Source organism: Delphinapterus leucas, chromosome 16 (assembly GCF_059928025.1).
Source record: "Delphinapterus leucas isolate spDelLeu-1000000601 "Yukka" chromosome 16, BTC_Dleu_Yukka2, whole genome shotgun sequence".
NCBI lineage: Eukaryota > Metazoa > Chordata > Mammalia > Artiodactyla > Monodontidae > Delphinapterus > Delphinapterus leucas.
The window spans coordinates 15,264,526-15,284,661 of record NC_143144.1 but is presented as its reverse complement, the minus strand read 5'-3'; the positions used below and the strand labels follow the sequence as shown (position 1 = coordinate 15,284,661).

The window sequence follows — 20,136 nt, the reverse complement described above, 5'->3', positions numbered from 1 at the left end:
ACTAGAGTATGCCCTAACTGTGCCTTCGGATGAAACTATTAAATCCTGTTTCCATGGGATTCAGTCTAGAGCATTCAGCTCTGATGTCCTAAGGTATTTGGAGAGGCCAAGGTCAACATAAGCAATTCTGAGTTTCAGAGAAAGTTTATTTCTCTAACAGTTTGTGTTTAGAGAAGATTTCAACAGAATTATTGCGTCTCAACTTTACTCTGAGCCCTTCATTGATCATTTGCCTTTCTTGCTCTCATTCTCTCCATTAATTCTGTTTTTGCAGACTGGTTTAGAGAGAAACAAGTGGTGAGATAAGTTATCAGTGTCAATGTATTTATCTACCCAGGCTGCTATAAAAAGTAGCATAGACTGGGGGACTTAACAGACATTTATTTCCCACAGTTCTGGAGGCTGAGAAGTCCAAGGTCAATGTGCTGGCTGATTCCTGTTCCTACTGAGAGCCCTATTTCTGGCTTGTGGTTCGTTGTCTTCTTGCTGTGTACTTAAATGGTGGGTAGCTCTCTGGTCTCTTCTTTTTTAAAAACTTAATTAATTAATTATTTTTGGCAGTATTGGGTCTTTGTTGCTGTGCACAGGCTTTCTCTAGTTGCGGTGAGCAGGGGCTACTTTTCGTTGCGGTGCATGGGCTTGTCATTGCGGTGGCTTCTCTTGTTGTGGAGTACGGGCTCTAGGCGCATGGTCTTCAGTAGTTGTGACACACAGGCTCAGTACTTGTGGCGCATGGGCTTAGTTGCTCCACGGCATGTGGGATCTTCCCAGAACAGGGATCGAACCCATGTCCCCTGCATTGGCAGGCAGATTCTTAGCCACTGCGCCACCAGGGAAGTCCCTCTGGCCTCTTCTTATAAGGACACTGATTCTATCATGAGGATCCCACCCTCATGACCTCATCCAAACCTAGTTACTTCCAAAGGCCCCATCTCCAAATACCATCACATTGGGTGTTAGAGCTTCAACGTATGAACTTCAGGGGGCACAAATATTCAGCCCATAATAGTCAGGAAAACCTTGGTTAGTTAGAACTTAACAAACTAACTCTCAACTTGTCAGTTTAAGAGGAGACACATCACAGGTTGACTTGGCTAGAAGGTATCTTAAGTAGCCCTAAGGTGGTCATCCACCCAGCATCAGGTATCATCTTTGTGTTTGGTAGCAAGCCATCATGATTAATGGTGAGAACGTTGCTCAAACACTGAAATATCTTAAGATATGTATCAATCAAAATACAGTATGTTTTCTAAACACATTCATAAACCCAGACTCATAAACCACAAAGGTTTTCAATTTGTTTTGGAGTGAAAAGATTTTAATTACTAGCAAGCCGGGAATTTTATATACACAGTATCCTTCATTCCCTGAATATTTAAGCAAGATATTATCTGGCTATAATAAATAAAAATACCTAACTTCTATTTTGATTTGTCAGATAGATAGTTATTGGACAAATTTAACTGTTCTTTACCTCCACACCAATCTGTTATTAAGCGATCATCAATCCTAACTCAGAAAATGTCTCTTTTCCTTGATCCGTTAGCAAGCAGAGCCTAAGGCGAGAATTGAAGTGCTGAAACTTTTAGAGGTATAGATCTGGGGCAGCAAGGCTGAGGAAGAAGACAAGTGGGCCAAAGAAAGATGTGATGCTGTGTGACGTGATATATTTTCATACTGGCTACCATGTCCCAATGAGTCACAAAGAGAATTGGCAAGTTATTCAGGAAGCATGCTCACTTAGCATGAAGGACCCTCCCGAAGGGCTATGAGGAGGACATGCACCTCGAGGTGGTCCAGACAAGTGGGAAAGGAAGGCAGATTATCCATCTGACACTCTCCTGTTCCCCATTTCCCACTGGTCAAGTTTCACTATGTAGGGACTTAACTCTCCACATTTCTGGATTGTGCCATCAGTCCCCTGGGAAGCAGAGGAAGCCACTGCATGGCATTCATGTCCTAAAAGGCAGGAGTAATTTGCATGAGGGTCATGGGGCCATGGAGGCCTGAGAATTTAACTCATACCTTCCATTTCGGGGAATTTAGTGGAGCAGTGGTGTGGTCCAGGAGATAGCTGTTGCCTTAGAAAGCAGAGGGCAGTCAGCCCATTGGAGTTGGCATACAAGGTTCAATGTGATAGAAAATCCTACTGTCCAATTTGAAACTTTGTAACATGAGAACTTTAGAAAAAGTAAAAATATAGAAGAAAAAGCATGAAAATGATTACTGTTTAGGAAAATAGACTTATTCATAAACAGGATTCTCCATAGAAACAGAGCCAGTAGGAGATATCTATATCTACATCTACATCTATCTGTATGTCTGTCTATCAACATACATATAAGTACAGAGATTTATTGTAAAGAATTGGCTTATACAAACACAGAGGCTGGTAAATCCAAAATCTGCAGGTTGTCCAGTGGTGCAGGAGACCTACAGAGAGCTGATGTTTCAGTTCGAGATTGTCAGGCAGAAAGAGCCAATGTCACATGAAGTCTGAAGGCAGTCAGCCAGAAAATTCTCTCTTACCTTGGGGGAGGGTCTTTTTGTTCTATTCAGGCTTGCGACTGATTGGATGAGACCCACCCACATTACTGAGGGCAATCTGCTTACTCTTACTATTAAAATGTTAATCTAATGGAATGTTAAAGTCTAGTAATTTAAATGTTAATCTCATCTAAAAAACACCCTCCAGAAACACTCAGAATAATGTTTGACCAAATATCTGGGCGTCCTGTGACCCCATCAAGTTGACCCATAAAATTAACCATCAAAAGTGGTCATCTGTCTTACTGGAAAGTTCTGTGTGAAACAGTAGGAAGGTACTAAAGCTAAGCAGTTCTGAATTCAAGCCCAGGCTCTGCCAGTTATTAGCTTTTTGACCCTAGGTAAGTCAATTTATGCCTTTGGGCCTTGGCCTCCTCATCTATAAAATGTGGGGTTAGATGTCTAAGGACTTGATAAGTCCAAAATTTTCTGATTATATAATTCTTGGTACTTACCTACAAAAGCTGTGTTATAAAGAGATTAGAGGCCATAGTCTACCTACAGTTAAAGCCAAACACAAGAAACCTATGTAAACTTGTAAAGCAAGATAAATTTATGTCAGCTAGATGGCAGAACCTCCTGATTTACTGAATGGGATGAGAAAGACTGAAAATGGAACTAGATTTGAAAAGGACAACTGTTGGAACATTAAGTGAGATGCAGTTTTCCTCTCCTGTGTTTTGTGACTACACTATAAGACCAATGGCATTTAGTTTGCCAATTCCCTTTCTGGGTTCTTGGTGATAATTTTCTTCGCACTTTTCTCTTCTTGTCCCAGTTGTTTTCTGTCCTGTTGCCTTTGTGTGGAAGTCGATGTGTTAGCGCACAGAATCTAGCCCTACATGTACTGCCAGCTATAAGACAGAATACGTCCTCTTAGATAATGATCATCAGGTCTGAGTATGTGTAACAATTATAAGGAGATTGTACCGTAGGTGGTATGCATACATGAATAATAATAAGTATTGGTATTAATATGGCAAGTTGGCTCCGTTATTCCAGTCTGAGAGTATGTGAGATTGATAGGTTTGGTAACTTTGCATAAAATAGTAAACTTGAGAAATAGCAGATATTTGGTCATTTGGGTGCAAAAATTTATTTTTATTTTTTAAAATGCAAAAATGCCTTCTTAAGGCAGTTTATTCTCCAACCAGTCAATTTGCCATCCTCTGTGCTGGATACCGTTGGTGCCCAAAGCACATTCTCTAGAAACTCCTCTCCCTGTTCATACATCAGTGGTGCCGAGAGACTTTTCTCTCTGTGGCTATAGTTATTTCTAATTGGAACTGAAGTGACAATGTGTGTGGCAGCCATATTTCACAATGGGGACAGTAAAACAGAGAAAGCCAAACTGGAGGGAGAGGGAAGGGGGAGGAGGAAAGGGAGAGGGGGAGGGGAGGGGAGAGAAGAGAAGGAGAGAGGAGGAGGGGAGAACAGACTCAGCCCTGAGGAGGACAAACGAGAGATGGCAGAAGAGCACAAGGCAACTGTTAGTTCACGTCCTTGTACCTTGTACCTAAAGTAAAGATGGCGAAGGGAAATTCATTGGTTAGATCCAGCCCGTAGAAACATTTTGTTTGATCTACATAGCTTAAAAAAATAATTTGCAACTGAGAGATTTTATATAAAAGATCCATATTCATAACTTGTTTTTAAAAAAGCGTATGTTCTGGCAACTTTTTTTTTTTTTTTTTTTTCAGTATGCAGGCCTCTCGCTGCTGTGGCCTCTCTGGTTGCGGAGCACAGGCTCCAGACATGCAGGCTCAGCGGCCATGGCTCACGGGCCCAGCCACACCGCGGCATGTGGGATCTTCCTGGACCGGGGCACGAACCCGCATCCCCTGCATCGGCAGGCGGACTCTCAACCACTGCGCCACCAGAGAAGCCCTGTTCTGGCAACTTTTGACCCACATTCCTTCATGGCAACGATGGAGCAACGGGCTGCAGGTGAGCTGTAGGTAGCTCCTTTAGACAGAACAGGAACTCTGTCCTCTTCACCGCAGTCACCACCACCCGCAGTGACTCCTTCCCACCTGCTTAACTGGCTTAGGATGGCTGCCTGGCCTCTCCGAGCTTTTGAGTTAAAGACCTTTGTAGGAGTCTCTTCTATGGTCTAATCACCTTTAAATACTTTTCTCTCTAATCTACTCAGCACATCATAGGTGCCAGTGACTAACTGTGACTGATGCCTAGAGATATTGCTGGAAACAGGCCTGCTCCAAACATCGGAGGGTCCTGGAGCAATACTGGTATTTAAAAGCAGTAAAGCGAGTTAGCAGGCTGTCAAATAAAATCCACTCTACCCTCCACCTGTGGCACATATATCTTTGTAATAATAAATCGAGAATATCCTTTAAGCTTTCATAGAATTAAATCTGGCAACGTGCCAAAGATGGCTGATTTATTTTTATTTTTTTAGAATTATTTTTGCACATGTCTGGTGGTTCTTTGAGATAGTGGGAGCAGTAAAATAAAGACCTACAGAATTTATTAATTGCTTTATATTTATCCCATAAAATTTATTTTCTGCTTTTATTTCAGCAAAACAAATACGTTGTTAAAACAAGATTTTCAAATAATTGTGGTCTATTCTCGGCCATGCCATCTTTGTGAGTTATTGTGGTTCTAGATAGTTTTTTATTAACTTTATTTCAGAGAAACTTTGTGTTCTTAAAGTAGTAGCAAGCGGAATTGTCCAAAAAATGCTTAAAGCAATATTTCAACTTGGAAATAATTATGAACTTTACATGTACAAGCCATGAATTTACAGATCATGTTTAAACATTGTAATAGAATTGCGTGTGGTAAAATATGATCACAGACAATATTATAAAATACTTTAATTTCATTATATAAATCTATTATACTTATTCCTTAATTTTCACCCTATCTTACAGCAATTTTAGATCCACACAGTAAACTAAGGAGTTGCTATCATGCATGTATGTCTTTAGATATGGCAGGGTGTGTGTGTGTGTGTGTGCGTGCGTGTGTGTGCGTGGGCGTGCGCGTGCATGTGTGTGTGTGTGTGTTTGAACCATGCAGGTTAATCTACCAGAAAAGGGAAAATTTTGTATGGTTCAACCTGATACGTCTTTAAGTTATTTGAATTGTTTCATGTTGTAAAATGGTTCTCAGCTGCCAACACCTCACTAATTTGTGTCTCTTGAACTACGAGTAGGAAAGAAAAGAGGCGAAATGGGTGATCCACCTTAAACCAGACCCCACAATCTCCTAAATATCCCAACTTTGCCATCCTCCCTTAAAGAGGGTAGTAAGACTCTGGGACGGTGGTATTCTCCCTTATCAGGTAAGAATAAATTCACCTTGGTCTTATGAAAAGGCCGTTTTGATGATACTTTGGGGGGAGCCAGCATTTGGCAAAAGAAGAATGGCTGAACACTGATAACTGGTGAAGCTGAATATATAACAAACACATACGGTGTTTGTTATACTGGTCTCTCTACTTTTATGTGTGTTGGAAAAGTTAAAAAAAAAAATGCGTTAAAACCTAGCTGGTCTGCAAGCCAAGAAAAGGAACTGATGAGTGAGTAATGAGAGCTCAAGACAATGTGATACGTAAGGCAGAAAATAGAGCCCTGGTGGCAGCCCCCTGTGGCCCCATAACAGGGTTTCCCTCAATTTGAGGAGTGAGAACATGAAACTCCCAACCCCATTCTTGACAATGTACAGCGCAGCCAAGCATCCCTGCTCACTCCTGAGTGGTACAAGGCAGACCCCCGGCCAGCCTACTGTTCTCATGAGTGTGCTCTCTGTCTGTGGTGGTGCTCACTCCAGATCTTGGAGAGTGTGAGGTAAACCCTCTTCCACGGTGTTATTTCTTTTTATTTTAAAATTTTATTGAAGTATAGTTGATTTACAATGTTGTGTTAACTTCTTGTGTACAGCAAAGTGAATCAGTTATACATATATATATTCTTTTCCATGTTCCTTTCCATTATGGTTTATCCCACGATACTGAATATAGTTCCCTGTGCTATACAGTAGGACCTTGTTGTTTTTCCGTCCTATATGTAATAGTTTGCATCTTCTAATCACACACTCCCAATCCTTCCCTCCCCCACCCCCATCCCGCTTGGCAGCCACAGGTCTGTTCTCTGTGTCTGCGAGTCTGTTTCTGTTTTGCAGTTATTTCTTACTATAGTAGGAAGAAGGTAGATACATCAGTAAGGGGATTGTTAGCATGTGAAACAGCATAGGAGCCAGGCAGTTGGGAGAATCCCAGGGCCTGACTGGAAATCCAGATACCCCCACTGACTCTTAATATCTGCGTGTGCTTTGCCACGTCTTTCCTCACTTCCTTTCATAACTCTCATAATCCTCAGTTTTCTCCTGAGCCTTCTTTGTGACCTCAGCAGCCTCCAAGCAGTTCCCTTCCTCCACATCTACTCCCAGACCTTTGGTAATTATCATGGGGATGGGGTGCTGGGAGAGGGAGCTGTCCTCTTACTCCCTTCAGCTTCCTCCGGTAGAAACGACTCCAGGAAGCAACCTACATGCCCGTCGACGGAGGAATGGATAAAGTAGATGGGGCACATGCGTACAATGGAATATTACTCAGCCATCAAAAAGGATGAAATAGGGCCATTTGCAGCAATATGGATGGACCCAGAGATTGTCATACTGAGTGAAGTAAGTAAGACAGAGAAAGACAAAGATATGATAGTGCTTGTATGTGGAATCTAAAAGAATGGTACAAATGAACTTATTTACAAAACAGAAATAGAGTCACAGATGTAGAAGACAAACTTACGATTACCATGGGGGACATGGGGGGAGAGATAAACTGGGAGACTGGGATTGACATGTACACACTACTGTATATAAAATAGGTAACTAATAAGGACCTGCTGTAGAGCACAGGGAACTCTACTCAATACTCTGTAGTGACCTATATGGGAAAAGAATCTAAAAAGAGTGGATATAGGCATATGTATAACTGATTGACTTTGCTGTACAGCAGAAACTAACACAACATTGTAAATCAACTCTAATAAAAATTAAAAAAGAAAAGGCAAAAGGCCAAAAAGAAAAAAGAAACAGCTCCAGGAATGGTGGAGTTGTAGGCAGCCAGGCCCACCCACAGAAGCCAGTTTACCCATAATGTAGCAGCAGCTGAAGGAAAACAGTATTGAAACAGTCCCATTCTGTTTCCAAAAATAGAGCCCAATTTTCTGAGTGGATCATTGAGGCTTCCTAGAAGTTAAGTAGCACCCACAAGTCAACATACCAAGTAGTAAGCCAAACAATGTTTAGTACTATTGTAGTACCATTAGTTCAGATTCTTATCCCCTGGCCAGTCCCTTACCGCTTTCATTAAGTGATTTACTGTGTTGATGTGGTCATTGCCTAGATAGAGTTTTAACTTCAAAGTTTTTTCCCCTATATCTATGCAGTTTTTTTCTCTTCTTTCTTTCTTCTCTATATCCCTTCCCTCTCTTGCTCTCACATTTCCCCTTTCCCCCTCCCCCTCCCTCTCCCTCCCTCTTTCCCTCCTTCCTCTCCATCTCTTTTTTTCTTTGTTTTCTTCCCTCCCTTCCAAAAGCAGGCCATGCAACTTTTTCACATTTCCCAAGAATGACAAAATTTTAAAGCTGGCCAAGTCACTAAAGACTGTCAAATCTAGCTGCTTCATAACTGAGGATACTGAGGTCTAGGAAAGTTTAGCTGCTCACCACCCATGGCTGAGCGTATTCATGGTAGAACAGAGGCAGCTTTCAAGCCCCAGAACGCTCCACCTGTACATTTTTTTGCATTATGCTGCTTTCTAGGCTTTTCAGCTTTCAGCATTTTAGTTATTAAATGAACAGTATCTCTAATGGGTGATAAGCCTTTTTTTTTTTTTTTCTGCGGTACGCAGGCCTCTCACTGTTGTGGCCTCTCCCACTGCAGAGCACAGGCTCCGGACGCGCAGGCTCAGCGGCCATGGCTCACGGGCCCAGCTGCTCCGCGGCACGTGGGATCTTCCCGGACCGGGGCAGGAACCTGTGTCCCCTGCATCAGCAGGCGGACTCTCAACCACTGCGCCACCAGGGAAGCCCCAGTGATAAGCCTTTTAACATTTATATTTCTTTGTAAGTTGATTCTAGATATTCTATTTTTGCTCACTGGATTGACCATTTCTGGTCAGTTTTGTGGTAGTAATTCATGTCCTCTTGTTCCAGGATTTGATATTTACTGTTGTAGCTGAGAGGCACAGTATCACACATGAATTTTTAATGATTTCTTGAGGAACATTAAGAAGTTAGGTGGTTTCTGTGCAAAGTCCAGTCCAGTGACAACACGCCCAGCAGTGATCTGAGTTGAATCCTGCACTGAGGTATTGATACCAAATATAGATACAGAGCAGCCCTGACTGCTCCAGGGCCCAAGGGAATGCATTCTCTCTGGATGTATGTAAACTACTTGCAAATGACAGGCAGCTCACAAGGTCTGTGGAAGGTGGAGCTAAACCCTTGTCTCAAGGAGGTGATAAGGGCAAATTTTATTTTATAACAGTATGTCCTTAGTAATTACACATAGTTGTGGAGTGAGACATTATGCTTTTGGGGCTATAAATATATGCTCTTTTTAGCATTAGCAAAGAGTTTTCCTGCCTAATCTTAGCCATGTATGACTTCTGAGTTATTTTTTTTCCAGTATGATTGGTAGCTGGTACATTTTATTAAGTTTCACTAGCCTACATTTGTGAGCCCACTGGGGAAAGGGCTGGGAGAAGGAGAGAAAAGGCCTAAGAGACAAGGGAGGATATGGCTAGAAGGGTTTTCTTTGTTGCTACCGAGCAAAAGAAAATTCAAAATTGCTTCATGTTTGGATTTGACCCAGCTTTTATCTAGCTAGCTAATACTGGCTTCATTAGCAACATGCTCTAAGCTGGGAGTTCTTAATCTTTTTTTTTCCCTCTAAGCCATGCAGGATGCGTGATGGCTGGGGTATGGAATTTTCCCATCATGTGCCAGGGTTATGAGCAGTTCCCAGTGGAAGAGCTGCAACAACTCCACCCCTTAATCTCCACCAAAGAATGCAGCTGGGAATGCGTGGGAGACAGAGTGATGCCGTTAGAGAAAAAAGCATGGATCGGCTCTAATTTATTATTTAGAAATTCAATTATTCACAACTGTCAATATTTGACAAATGACTTGCAAGTTGCAACATGCCAGGGTGTTGAAACAACACTGGTGAGGACTGTTGCTTGAATTAGCTAAATTAAGTAGCCAGACATTTTGTTTCTTGGGAATATCAGAACCCTTGTCTCTCTTCTTAATTAATAATTATATCATACCCCATATCATATATATATGATATATCCCCCAAAATTATAGATTAATGGTCCATTGAAATGAGAAGTATAACTATGTACTGTCATGAGTCTAAGGATGAGGAAACCAACAATCAATGTAAATGTCTGTGGCAGATTAAAAATGGATACAGATTCTTTGATGCTCCTCTCATTAGGAGGTGGGTCTATTATCCTGCCCTTGAAAGTGAGCTGACTCATACCTGCTTTGAGTGATAGAGTATGGCAGAAGTGATGTTATACCAGTCCAGGAGAAGCCTTTCAGTGGACTGGCACCTTCTACCTTGGTCTCTTGGAGGTCAGCCACCATGTAAAAAGATAGATGACCCTGAGACTGCAGTGCTGTGGCAAGTTCAAGCCACATGGAGAGGCCCTTAACGAAGAGATGCCATGTGGAGACAGAGGCCGGGAACATAGATCTGTTGGCTATTGGAGTGAAGGAGCCAGCTTGGAACGTGGTCCTCCCATCCCACCTGTCCCAGCTGACACCACATGGATCAGAACTGCCCAGCTGAACTCTTTTGGAATTTCTGACCCTCAAAATCATGAACAAAAATAAATTTTTTTAAAAGCCATTAAAACAATAGATAATCAGAACAACCTAGGTTGAGAATTTTAAAGAGATACAGAATATTGTGTTGTAAGCATTGGCATTTATATAAGGAGATTACCAGTGGAAATGTGAGCAGATTTATATGGACCAAAGCTCAGAGAAGCTGTACAAAGAGGATGCTATTGAGACTGAAAAGCAGAGTAGTTAAATGGAACCGTGGGAGGAGAAGGAAAAACTTAGAAATTTCTCTTGGAAAGTGTAGGAGGAATTACGGGGAGAAAAATACACTTTCCCCTTCCTAGAACAAAGGAGGTTTCACTGAGTGGGCCCCAGGTAGCTGAGATGTGTTCTGCTTATGGGTACCCATGGAAGTGTGGGGCTGTCGTTCTTCAACGGGATGACTCATTAAATTGCTATCTGTGTCTGACTAGAGCTTCAGCTATACCACTTTAAAAAATTTTTTTTCTTTAATTTTATTTACTTTTTAAAAATTTTTAATTTTTTTAAACATCTTTATCGGAGTATAATTGCTTTACAACTAATAGCTATACCACTCTGCTGGGAGGACGAGGGTGCTGAAGAGGGTGGAACTGCCGCTCCTACCTTGAATCAGTTTACGACTTCAGGCTGCTACCTGGTAACCGTGGGGCCCCTACTCTGGTGTCTCTCTCACCCTAGTAGCACCCCAAATATTGGGCCCAAGCCCTTTTTCTCATTGCTTCTCTGCCCACCTACCCTGCTCTGCCCATAAAGTAACATAACTTCAAATATTCTAAGTTTTACTATATTAAATAATTATTTAATACATTTCTCCTGATTTATATAAATGAAAAAATTACAAATTGACTAAAAGTATATTTATTGTATGCTCCAGTTTTGGGGAGGGGTGTACCTACAGCATACTGATTCCATGACACTGGAAGAGAGAGCCAACATAACTTTTGCTAAAAATATATATTCTAAAAAGATGTGAAAGGTTGGATTTGATTGTATGCAGTGTCAGACGAAACAACATAGAATTTCATAGGAATGTATGCAGAGCTGGGACTTGGGTTCCACACACCAGTTGCTCTCCTTTGGAAGGCGCAGGTGTGGATCTGGAGTAGCAGTTGACTCCAGCCATCTGGGTCCATGGGGTGATGTAACCACCAGAACCACACACAGTTATCTTGGGCCACATGCAAAGAGTATAATGTTAAAAGGAGGAGGTGCAAATCCCATTTCAGTCTTCACTGAACAAACCATGCCTGGAGTAATAACATGTTCAGGGTAGTAGGTGCACTTTAAGAGGATATTTTCACAGTTTATCCAGTTCTCTACAACCCAGAAAGACGCTGAAGGGATTCTAAATCACACCATGTGAAAATGTACTGAAGGAATGGGGAAGATTTGGCCAGGAGACCAGAAGATGGAGTAGATTCATTTTTAGGGGTGTTCATTCGTGGTTGAAAGTAACAAGAGGCGGGGGAGGGATCAAGTGGAAAGAAAGTTTTTTCAAGAATTAGAGGAATCCAATAAAGGAGTTTGTGGAGTGTAAATTTCTTGTTCCTGAAGGTTTCAAGCAGCAGTTGGGGGATTGCCCTGGTACAAGTTTAGATATTAAAAAAGAATTAGACCAGTTAACTCCTGAGGTTCTTAAGAATCCCATCAATAGGAAGGATGTATTTGATCATCTGAAAATTAATTCAAGCTAAGGTGTTAATAATGAAATGTGTTTCTTCCCAAGAAAATTTTTGTTTTAATAAGGCGTTCTAAATCAATAATTCTACTACCATGCCCCCATCTTGTCCCATAGCAAACACTGGTGATTGATCGATCCCTTGTTGTCTTTCTGGCTGGACTGGGACCACACCTCAGGAACAAACAATGTTCTGGGCAACTGGTACCATCAGCTGTGTTGGCATAACAGCATGAAATCTGTTTGTTATTCCTGCAAAGCTAAGGAAGAAAGGTCTGAAACAGGAAAGCCTCATTATCCGAAGGTAACTTGTCTTGGAAAAAGCCCACTTAAGGTGAGTCACTTAAAACAGGAGCTAACATTTCAAAGTAAATAGAAAAAATAAGGGGTGAATAGAGCTTTATCTTGGAAAAAAAAAACGGTGGAAGTGAATATTCACTCATTTCATTTCACAAGCGTTTACCGGGTAGCTACCATGGTAGACACCATTTTCAGCCCTGGGGGTACAGTAGTGAATAAGACCCACAAATCTTTGTCTTCAAAGAGCTCCCATTCTGGTGGGGGAGGCAATTATAACACAAATAGATGAACAATTATTACACATCAGGTCCTATGAAGACAATAAGACAGAATAAAGTGATGGGAGCTGCTAATTTAGGGAGTGTGGTCAGGGACATTTTCCTCAAGGAAGCACATTTGAGCAGATCTGGGGGTGGTGTTCCCAGCAAAGGGAATAGCAAGTGCAAAGGGCCTAGGGAAGGATCAAGTTCACCTGTTGTAATAAGAGCAGGGAGGCCAATATGATTGGAGGGAAGTTCAGAGTTGTCTCAGGGCCAGGGTGCATAGGGCCTGGTAGGTCATGGTAAATAGCAAATATGTTATTAAAATGTTCTTACTTTCCATTATGGATATAATTGTCATAACTAATTCTTAGAAACAATGAAAAATAAATTATGCCCATTGGAGGGGATTTATATATAATTTTTCTGCAAAAATTTTAATAGCTCAGAATGATCACCTTCACTTGACATTTGACATGTACTACATAATTATTAAAAGGTAACATTTACAAAATTAATTAAGGGCTTCATACATTTTTCCAAGAACCACTCTTAATCCTTTGATATTTAACTCATTCCCTTCGGTATTGACATGTCACCATCCTTGTCAATTTTTTATTCCTGTTATTGCCAAAACCTCGTTTATCACTGGTCTTGAATGTGATTCAAACCAGTCTCCACCATCACTTCCACTGACTTCATGGAATCCTGAATCTTTTACACAAATTAAAACTTTGATTAGCAATCCATTTACATATCTGCATTTTGTTGTCAGATGAATCAGAGAGAGATTGTCACACAGAGGTGGACTTGCTGTACACTAACATTCATTGGAGGGTGGGGGGATGTTTGAATGGAAACCAATATCATAACCAGTCCTCCACTTGTTTATATTTTTGGTATCTCAACTTTGCCTCGCTGGACATCTTTGAATCTTCGGGAGCTCCGAGAGGTCGATCACTCAGATGATGAGGCCTCTTTGGTTGCCACATCAGGTACTGGGGCTGGAGAGGGAAAGGACAAGAGGACAGAGAATTAGGGAGAGTTTCCTTAACGGAACATATCTTTTCAGGCAAGAGTTCTGTCTTTGCACAGGGAAGCCTGCTCACTCCCAAGGGTGCGGGCAGGAAGCTCCGAGGCGCTGTGTGCCTACCAGTGGAGCAGGCCTCTGCTGACTTCCTGGCTTTGTTAGGGTGCTGGCTGCTTGCCGCAGGAGCCTGCAGAAGGTGATTTCTCAGAATGGAATGTTCTTCCAGGGATGTGTGGGTATTTTACATCAAAGAAATGTAAAGTGAGCACAGAGCCAGTCTGGATGGAGCTCATTTCATTTTTAAGAGCAGTCCATCTGCATTTAGTAAAGTTTTCATTTTTATTGTTCTTAAAAAAAAAAAAAACCAAACCCTATATAAACACTGTGCCATTATGAGAAATAGAAAGAAAATATCACCTTTTAAACCTACTACCCAAGCACAGCAGTTTGTTCATCCTGTTCTAAACTTTGTTTATATATTCTTTTTTATTGTAATAATAATAAAATTGATGACATTTATGGACTTTTTTCTGTCATTTTCAGTTATGTCATTTAGTCTCCATTAAAATCCATGAGATAGGTCATTATTACCTCCAATTTTACAGTTGAGAAAACTGAGGCATGGAGTGGTTGTCCAAGTTCAAACTACTAGTAACTGGTGGGTCTTGAACCCTGGCAACTCTAGACATTTCTTTCTTGACCACTATATTATTGCTTTATATTTTGCGTATAGCCAAGTCCATACATTAGAATTAATTTATCTTCAATTATAATAAAGACTATTAAGTCTGAAATTCAGATGTTGATTTTAAGAGTACTGATAGAAAAAGTAAAACATTGAAACTTTTAACATTTAAGTGAATTAACCATATTAAATCTAGCATCTTTATTCCCCCCTTATTCTACTTATATTGTATAAAATAGGGTTGTGCATAAAATATATACTATATATTATATGTGTATACATACATTCATAATTACTCTAAAAACATGATGACAGGGACAGTGTCTGGCTTGTTGATAGCTATGGAATAGTGACAACCATGTGGCATCATTTGTTCAATTAATAATTATACCAGTTAATCTGTTTTGCATTTTTTTTTCCCTGATACACTCTGGAACTTTTTCCTCAAAATTCCCAGTTCAACATGATGTTAATAGATAACATTGAACAAAAAACTGGTCTTCATTGAGTTTGAGAAATGTTGGTTGAAAAACAAAATACTGCCTAATATGCATTGTGAAGTTATAATATACATCCTTTCAAAAACTTATTTCTGATCATGTAACTCTCTTTTTTTCTTTTCTTTTCTTAGACCATCTGGGAGACTAGAATTCCACTGAGGACACTTTGGGAAACACTGATCTACAACTTACTTCTAGAACTCCAGGACTGTAGGTTTCTCAACTCATCTTGAACTACTATTTAGTCAATTAGTGTCTCCAAAATAACCGGATGTTGTATGATTATTCACCAGTATTTTCCTATTCCAAGTTGAATAATACAAAATATCAGAACAAAACAAAGCCCCAGACACTATAAAGATAAACTTTAAACCTGATTTAAAATGAAAACAAATAATGTTAGAAGAATTGGTTAAAAATAAGAATTAAAATGGTTGAGTTTCTTACATGGTGCGAAAAACAAGTGTTTTTTTTTTTTTTCTGGGACATTTTTGTGTTTGTTTTAACCATAATCAACTATATCAAAAAATGGTTTCATTGAATGAGAATACTACCTAAAAGCTAATTTTAGTCCATACTATTCATGGAGCCGCTGAAAATCCTTATTTCTTATCCGTGGACATTATTGAATACCTGTACTTATTTTATACAGTTGTTATTTCACGTTATTTTTGAAGGGCCCACATTACTTCATACACTTGTCCAAGTCCTGTTTCAAAGTTGAGAGCGTTATATTTTTCCATTCCAAATAGATCACTAGGAATACTTAAATGAGAAAAGTATGATCTTTCTCTGCAGTAGAACATTTGGAATCAGCACCATAGACAATGAGTAAAAGAGGTTTCTGAAAACTGGCAACCTTTGAATTTTTAGAGCCAAGAATGCTGAATATAAACTTACCTTTTTTGGTCTCAATAAAACAGAAAGAATAAACCTCGTTTTGTGATTTTTAAATAATGTGTACACATACATAGTGTACATAGAAGAGGCCATGTCTGACACTCCTGAACATAACTCGTATGAGGCAGTAGGTGGCTTAGGAGTGTATTCACACTATATATTAAATCATTCAAGGGCTGAATACTTCTAAAGTTATTTCAGTCCATAGAGTTCAAATCTGAGACCATATAGACATACCTCATTTTATTGTGCTTCCCTTTATTGCTCTTTGCAGACACTGCGTTTTTTTGTTTTGTATTTTTGCGGTACGCGGGTCTCTTACTGTTGTGGCCTCTGCCGTTGCGGAGCACAGGCTCCGGACGCGCAGGCTCAGCGGCCATGGCTCACGGGCCCAGCCGCTCTGCGGTATGTGGGATCTTCCCGGAGCGGGGCACGAACCCGTGTCCCCTGCATCAGCAGGCGGACTCTCAACCACTGCGCCACCAGGGAAGCCCAGACACTGTGTTTTTTTTAACACATTGAAGGTTTGTGGCAACCCTGTGTCAAGTAAGTCTTTTGGCACCATTTTTCCAACAGTATTTGTTCATCTTGTGACTCTGTCACATTTTGTTAGTTCTCGCAATATATCAAACTTTTTCATTACTATTGTATTTGTTATGGTGATCTGTGATTAGTGCTCTTTGATGTTACTATTGTAATTGTTTTGGGGCACCACGAATTGCGCCCATAGGAGATGATGAACTTAATTGATAAATGTTCTGTGTGTTCTGACTGCTCCACCAATTGGCCATTCCCTGTCTCTCTCCCTTTCCTTGGGTCTCCGTATTCCCTGAGACACAACAGCATTGAAATTAGTCCAGCTAATAACTCTACAATTGCCTCCAAGTGTTCAAGTGAAAGGAAGAATTGCACATCTCTCACTAGCATCAAAAGCTAGAAATGATTAAACGTAGTGAGGAGGACATGTGAAAGCTATAGGCCTCTTGTGCCAAACAGCCAAGCTGTGAATTCAAAGGCGATGTTCCTGTAGGAAATTAAAACACAGCATCCATTCTTCAGCCCATGAATCGAGGAGTACTTTAGACTTTCAAGCCTTGTTGTCTAAGAAATAGATCTTGTAAGGCTGTAGCTGCCCTAGGTTGTGATTCCTCTGATGGATCTGGGCGAAGTAAATTGAAAACCTTCTGGAAAGGATTCACCATTCTAGATGCCATTAAGAACATTGGTGATTCATGGGAAGAGGTCAAAATACCAACATTAACAGCAGGTTGGATGAAGTTGATTCCAACCTTCACAGATGACTTTGAGGGGTTCAAGACTTCAGGTGGTGAGTCAGTAACTGAAAATATGGTGGAAATAGCAAGGGAACTAGAATTAGAAGTGAGCCTGAAGATGTGACTGAACTGCTGCAATCTCATGATAAACCTTTAACGAAAGAGTTGCTTCTTATGGTTAATAAAGACAGTGGTTTCTTGAGATGTAATCTATTCCTGGTGAAGATGCTGTGAAGATTATTGAAATGGCAGCAAAAGATTTAGAATACTACACACACTTGGTTGAGAAAACAGTGGCAGGGTTTGAGAGGACTGACTCCAATTTGAAGTTCTGTTGTGGGGAAAATGCTATCAAACAGCATTGCATGCTCCAGAGAAATCATTCGTGAATGGAAGCTTAAATTGACGCGGCAGACTTCCTTGTCTTATTTTAAGAAATGACCACAGCCTCCCACCCTTCAGCAACCACCACCCTGACCAGTCAGCAGCCATCAACATCGGGGCAAGACCCTCCCCCCGCCAGCAAAAAGATTACAACCTGCTAAAAGCTCAGGTGATGGTTAGCATTTTTTAGGAATGAAGTATTTTTAAATTAAGGTATGTACGTTGTTTTTTCAGACATAATGCTATTGCACACTTGGTAGACTACAGTATAGTGTAAACATAACTTTTTTTTTTTTTTTGTGGTACGTGGGTCTGTCACTGTTGTGGCCTCTCCCGTCGCGGAGCGCAGGCTCCGGACGTGCAGGCTCAGTGGCCATGGCTCATGGGCCCAGCCACTCCGCGGCATGTGGGATCTTCCCGGACCGGGGCACGAACCCGTGTCCCCTGCATCGGCAGGCAGACTGTCAACCACTGCGCCACCAGGGAAGCCCCTAAACATAACTTTTATACATACTGGGAAACCGAAAAATTCGTGTGACGAGCTTTATTGCAACATTTGCTCTATTGTGGTGGTCTGGAAGCAAACCTGCGATATTTCCAGGGAATTCCTGTGTTAGGCTTTTATTCAGCTACTTTTAAAAATAATTAGAGGAAAGGAAAATTGCAAAGGACCTTAAGGAAACCTGTTGGTCTTTGAAAACTCTATTTTGATTTTTCAAAGTATAACTTTGAAAGTTAAAGATATGACTCTGATACAAATATAGGGACATATCAGAGATCTGTTAACTTTAAGAAGGGGATCCATAAGAGGGGATCTATGAGGTGATGATTAATGAGGGGATCTATAAGATGATGATGCTCTTGGTTCCAAGAGCGTTTTGAGGATCTGAACATTTGCAGGCATTTAGAAAGAATGTTAGTATAAGATTGTTAGGTTAGATGCAAGATTGGTTAAAGCTGCACAACGCAATAAAACCATCAATGCTGAGGTTATCTTTTCCTCTGGACAGATTGGACAAAACGTACCATGTTAACACGTAACTCCACCGTGTCAGGAATCTAACTTAAGAGTGAATAGCATGTCAAACACAAGTCCATTTTTTTTTTAGAGAATTAAGCAGTCCTTGGGTGGACCTGTGAAAAATGTCTCGTGACACTGAAAGGTCTCGCTCTTTCCCCTTAGTACCAAGTTTTGAGTAATTTTTCTGATAACCTGAAAATGAAATTTTGAAATTTTTTGCTATCGTTTAACTCACCGTCTGATATAATTTTGACTAAAAACCATCTCAGCTGCTTCTGGGAGTGGAGAAATTAAAAGAAGGGAATGGGGAATCTTCTTAATTCGAAATTCAAAATAAGCATCTTTCCCAGCTGACTGTTCACTCCATATCAAGGTCAGCGGGCAGGAGAAATTAACGATGGAAAGAGTGCAGGACAAACATCTCCAGGGTAACGAAGCAAGTAGGGGCTAACAGCCTTCCCCTCCCCCAGCAAGGCTGCCTTTATTTAAAGGCGGTAGCGTGGGTGCATTTGCTCTCTCATCTTTTGTAAAGGTGGTTGGGAGTGGAGCTCGGGCGGGCTGCTCTTGCAGAGGAAACCCCATCTCGCTCACGGTCCCCCCACCCAGTCACCAGCTAATGCCTGGAACAAATTCTTCACCCGCCCTGCGTGGGCTCATTCACAGCTCTGCAGTCCGGGGCTGGGCGCTTCCTCTTCGCGACTGAAATAACAGAGTGCAGACAGATCTGGTGTGATGCAGCTAGCCCTCTTTCAGAGGCTTTTCTTTTTCCTGGGCAATAAACACACACCCACACATCCACACCCCCAAAACAGCAGCTATGTTTCCCTCCCCCTTCTCGTTCCCTTCCAGCTTTTTCTGAACCGTTTCTGAATCTCTGCGAGCCTCCATCCCTAGAGGGAGGTAGCTCTGTAAAACTGGTAGGAGACGTCTGGAAGAAAGCAAGTCGCCCGCGGATTTCAGCACCTAGGCAGAAACAGTCAGGTTTTCCCGGGGGTGGCGGGCACCGGGAGGCCCGGATTAAACTCGGCGCCCGGCTGGCGAGATTGGGGTCGCGCGGTCACGCTCCAGGTGCTCCTCGAGGGGGTCCCGGGGTCCCGGCCCCGCCGCCGCGCCCCGCCCAGCTCTGTCCCCGCAGCCTCGCGGGCTGCCGGGCTTTGTGGTTCGCCCGTGCGGCCGGGCCCCTGCTGGGGGTGTCGTTACGAGCATGTGCAGACAGCAGCCCAAGGTAGAGCGAGTGTGCCGGGGAGCCCTGAGACTTGCCTTGCAATGCCATGTTTGTGTATGTGCTCTAACTCCCGGAGAGCAATCAGGGAGACGGCTCCCCGGCCGGACTTGGCTGATGTTTTCTTGTTTCTGTTTCAGCCTTCAGGATAATTCCTTCAGCAGCACCGCTGTAACAGAGTAAGTGATTTTTGTCACTAAAATAAGATTTGCATGCCTTTCTCAGGAAGCAACTATCGGGAAGGTATCCTCTACCGTTTCCAGCCGCTCTGGGTACTAGACGCATTGTCTCCTGTAATCTGGGGTTGTGAAGACCGCGAGATGTGGCCCAGAAATCTTTACAGGTTGAAATCAGTCTTTTAGCAACTATGGGAGAGCGATTAAAACAAACTGATGGCCTGCGGGAGCTCAGTGCTCCAAAATACGTGTTCTTGGAGTTCAGATTTTTTAAAAAACTAAATCTCT

General features: G+C 41.6%; 1 protein-coding gene across 3 annotated transcripts in view; it reads left to right on the top strand.

Moving 5' to 3' along the window:
* Positions 1-19,234: 19,234 nt before the first annotated feature.
* FAM13C (family with sequence similarity 13 member C) overlaps positions 19,235-20,136 on the top strand; it is a 138,855-nt gene continuing 137,953 nt past the window's right edge. For 2 of the 3 annotated variants that reach the window (XR_016388051.1, XM_022560615.2), the window contains exon 1: positions 19,685-19,851. Coding sequence is in view for 1 of the 3 variants with exons in the window: in XM_022560615.2 (XP_022416323.1) it covers positions 19,790-19,851 (62 nt within the window). In the remaining 2 variants the exon portion in view is untranslated. The other variant, XM_022560622.2, reaches the window with a different exon arrangement.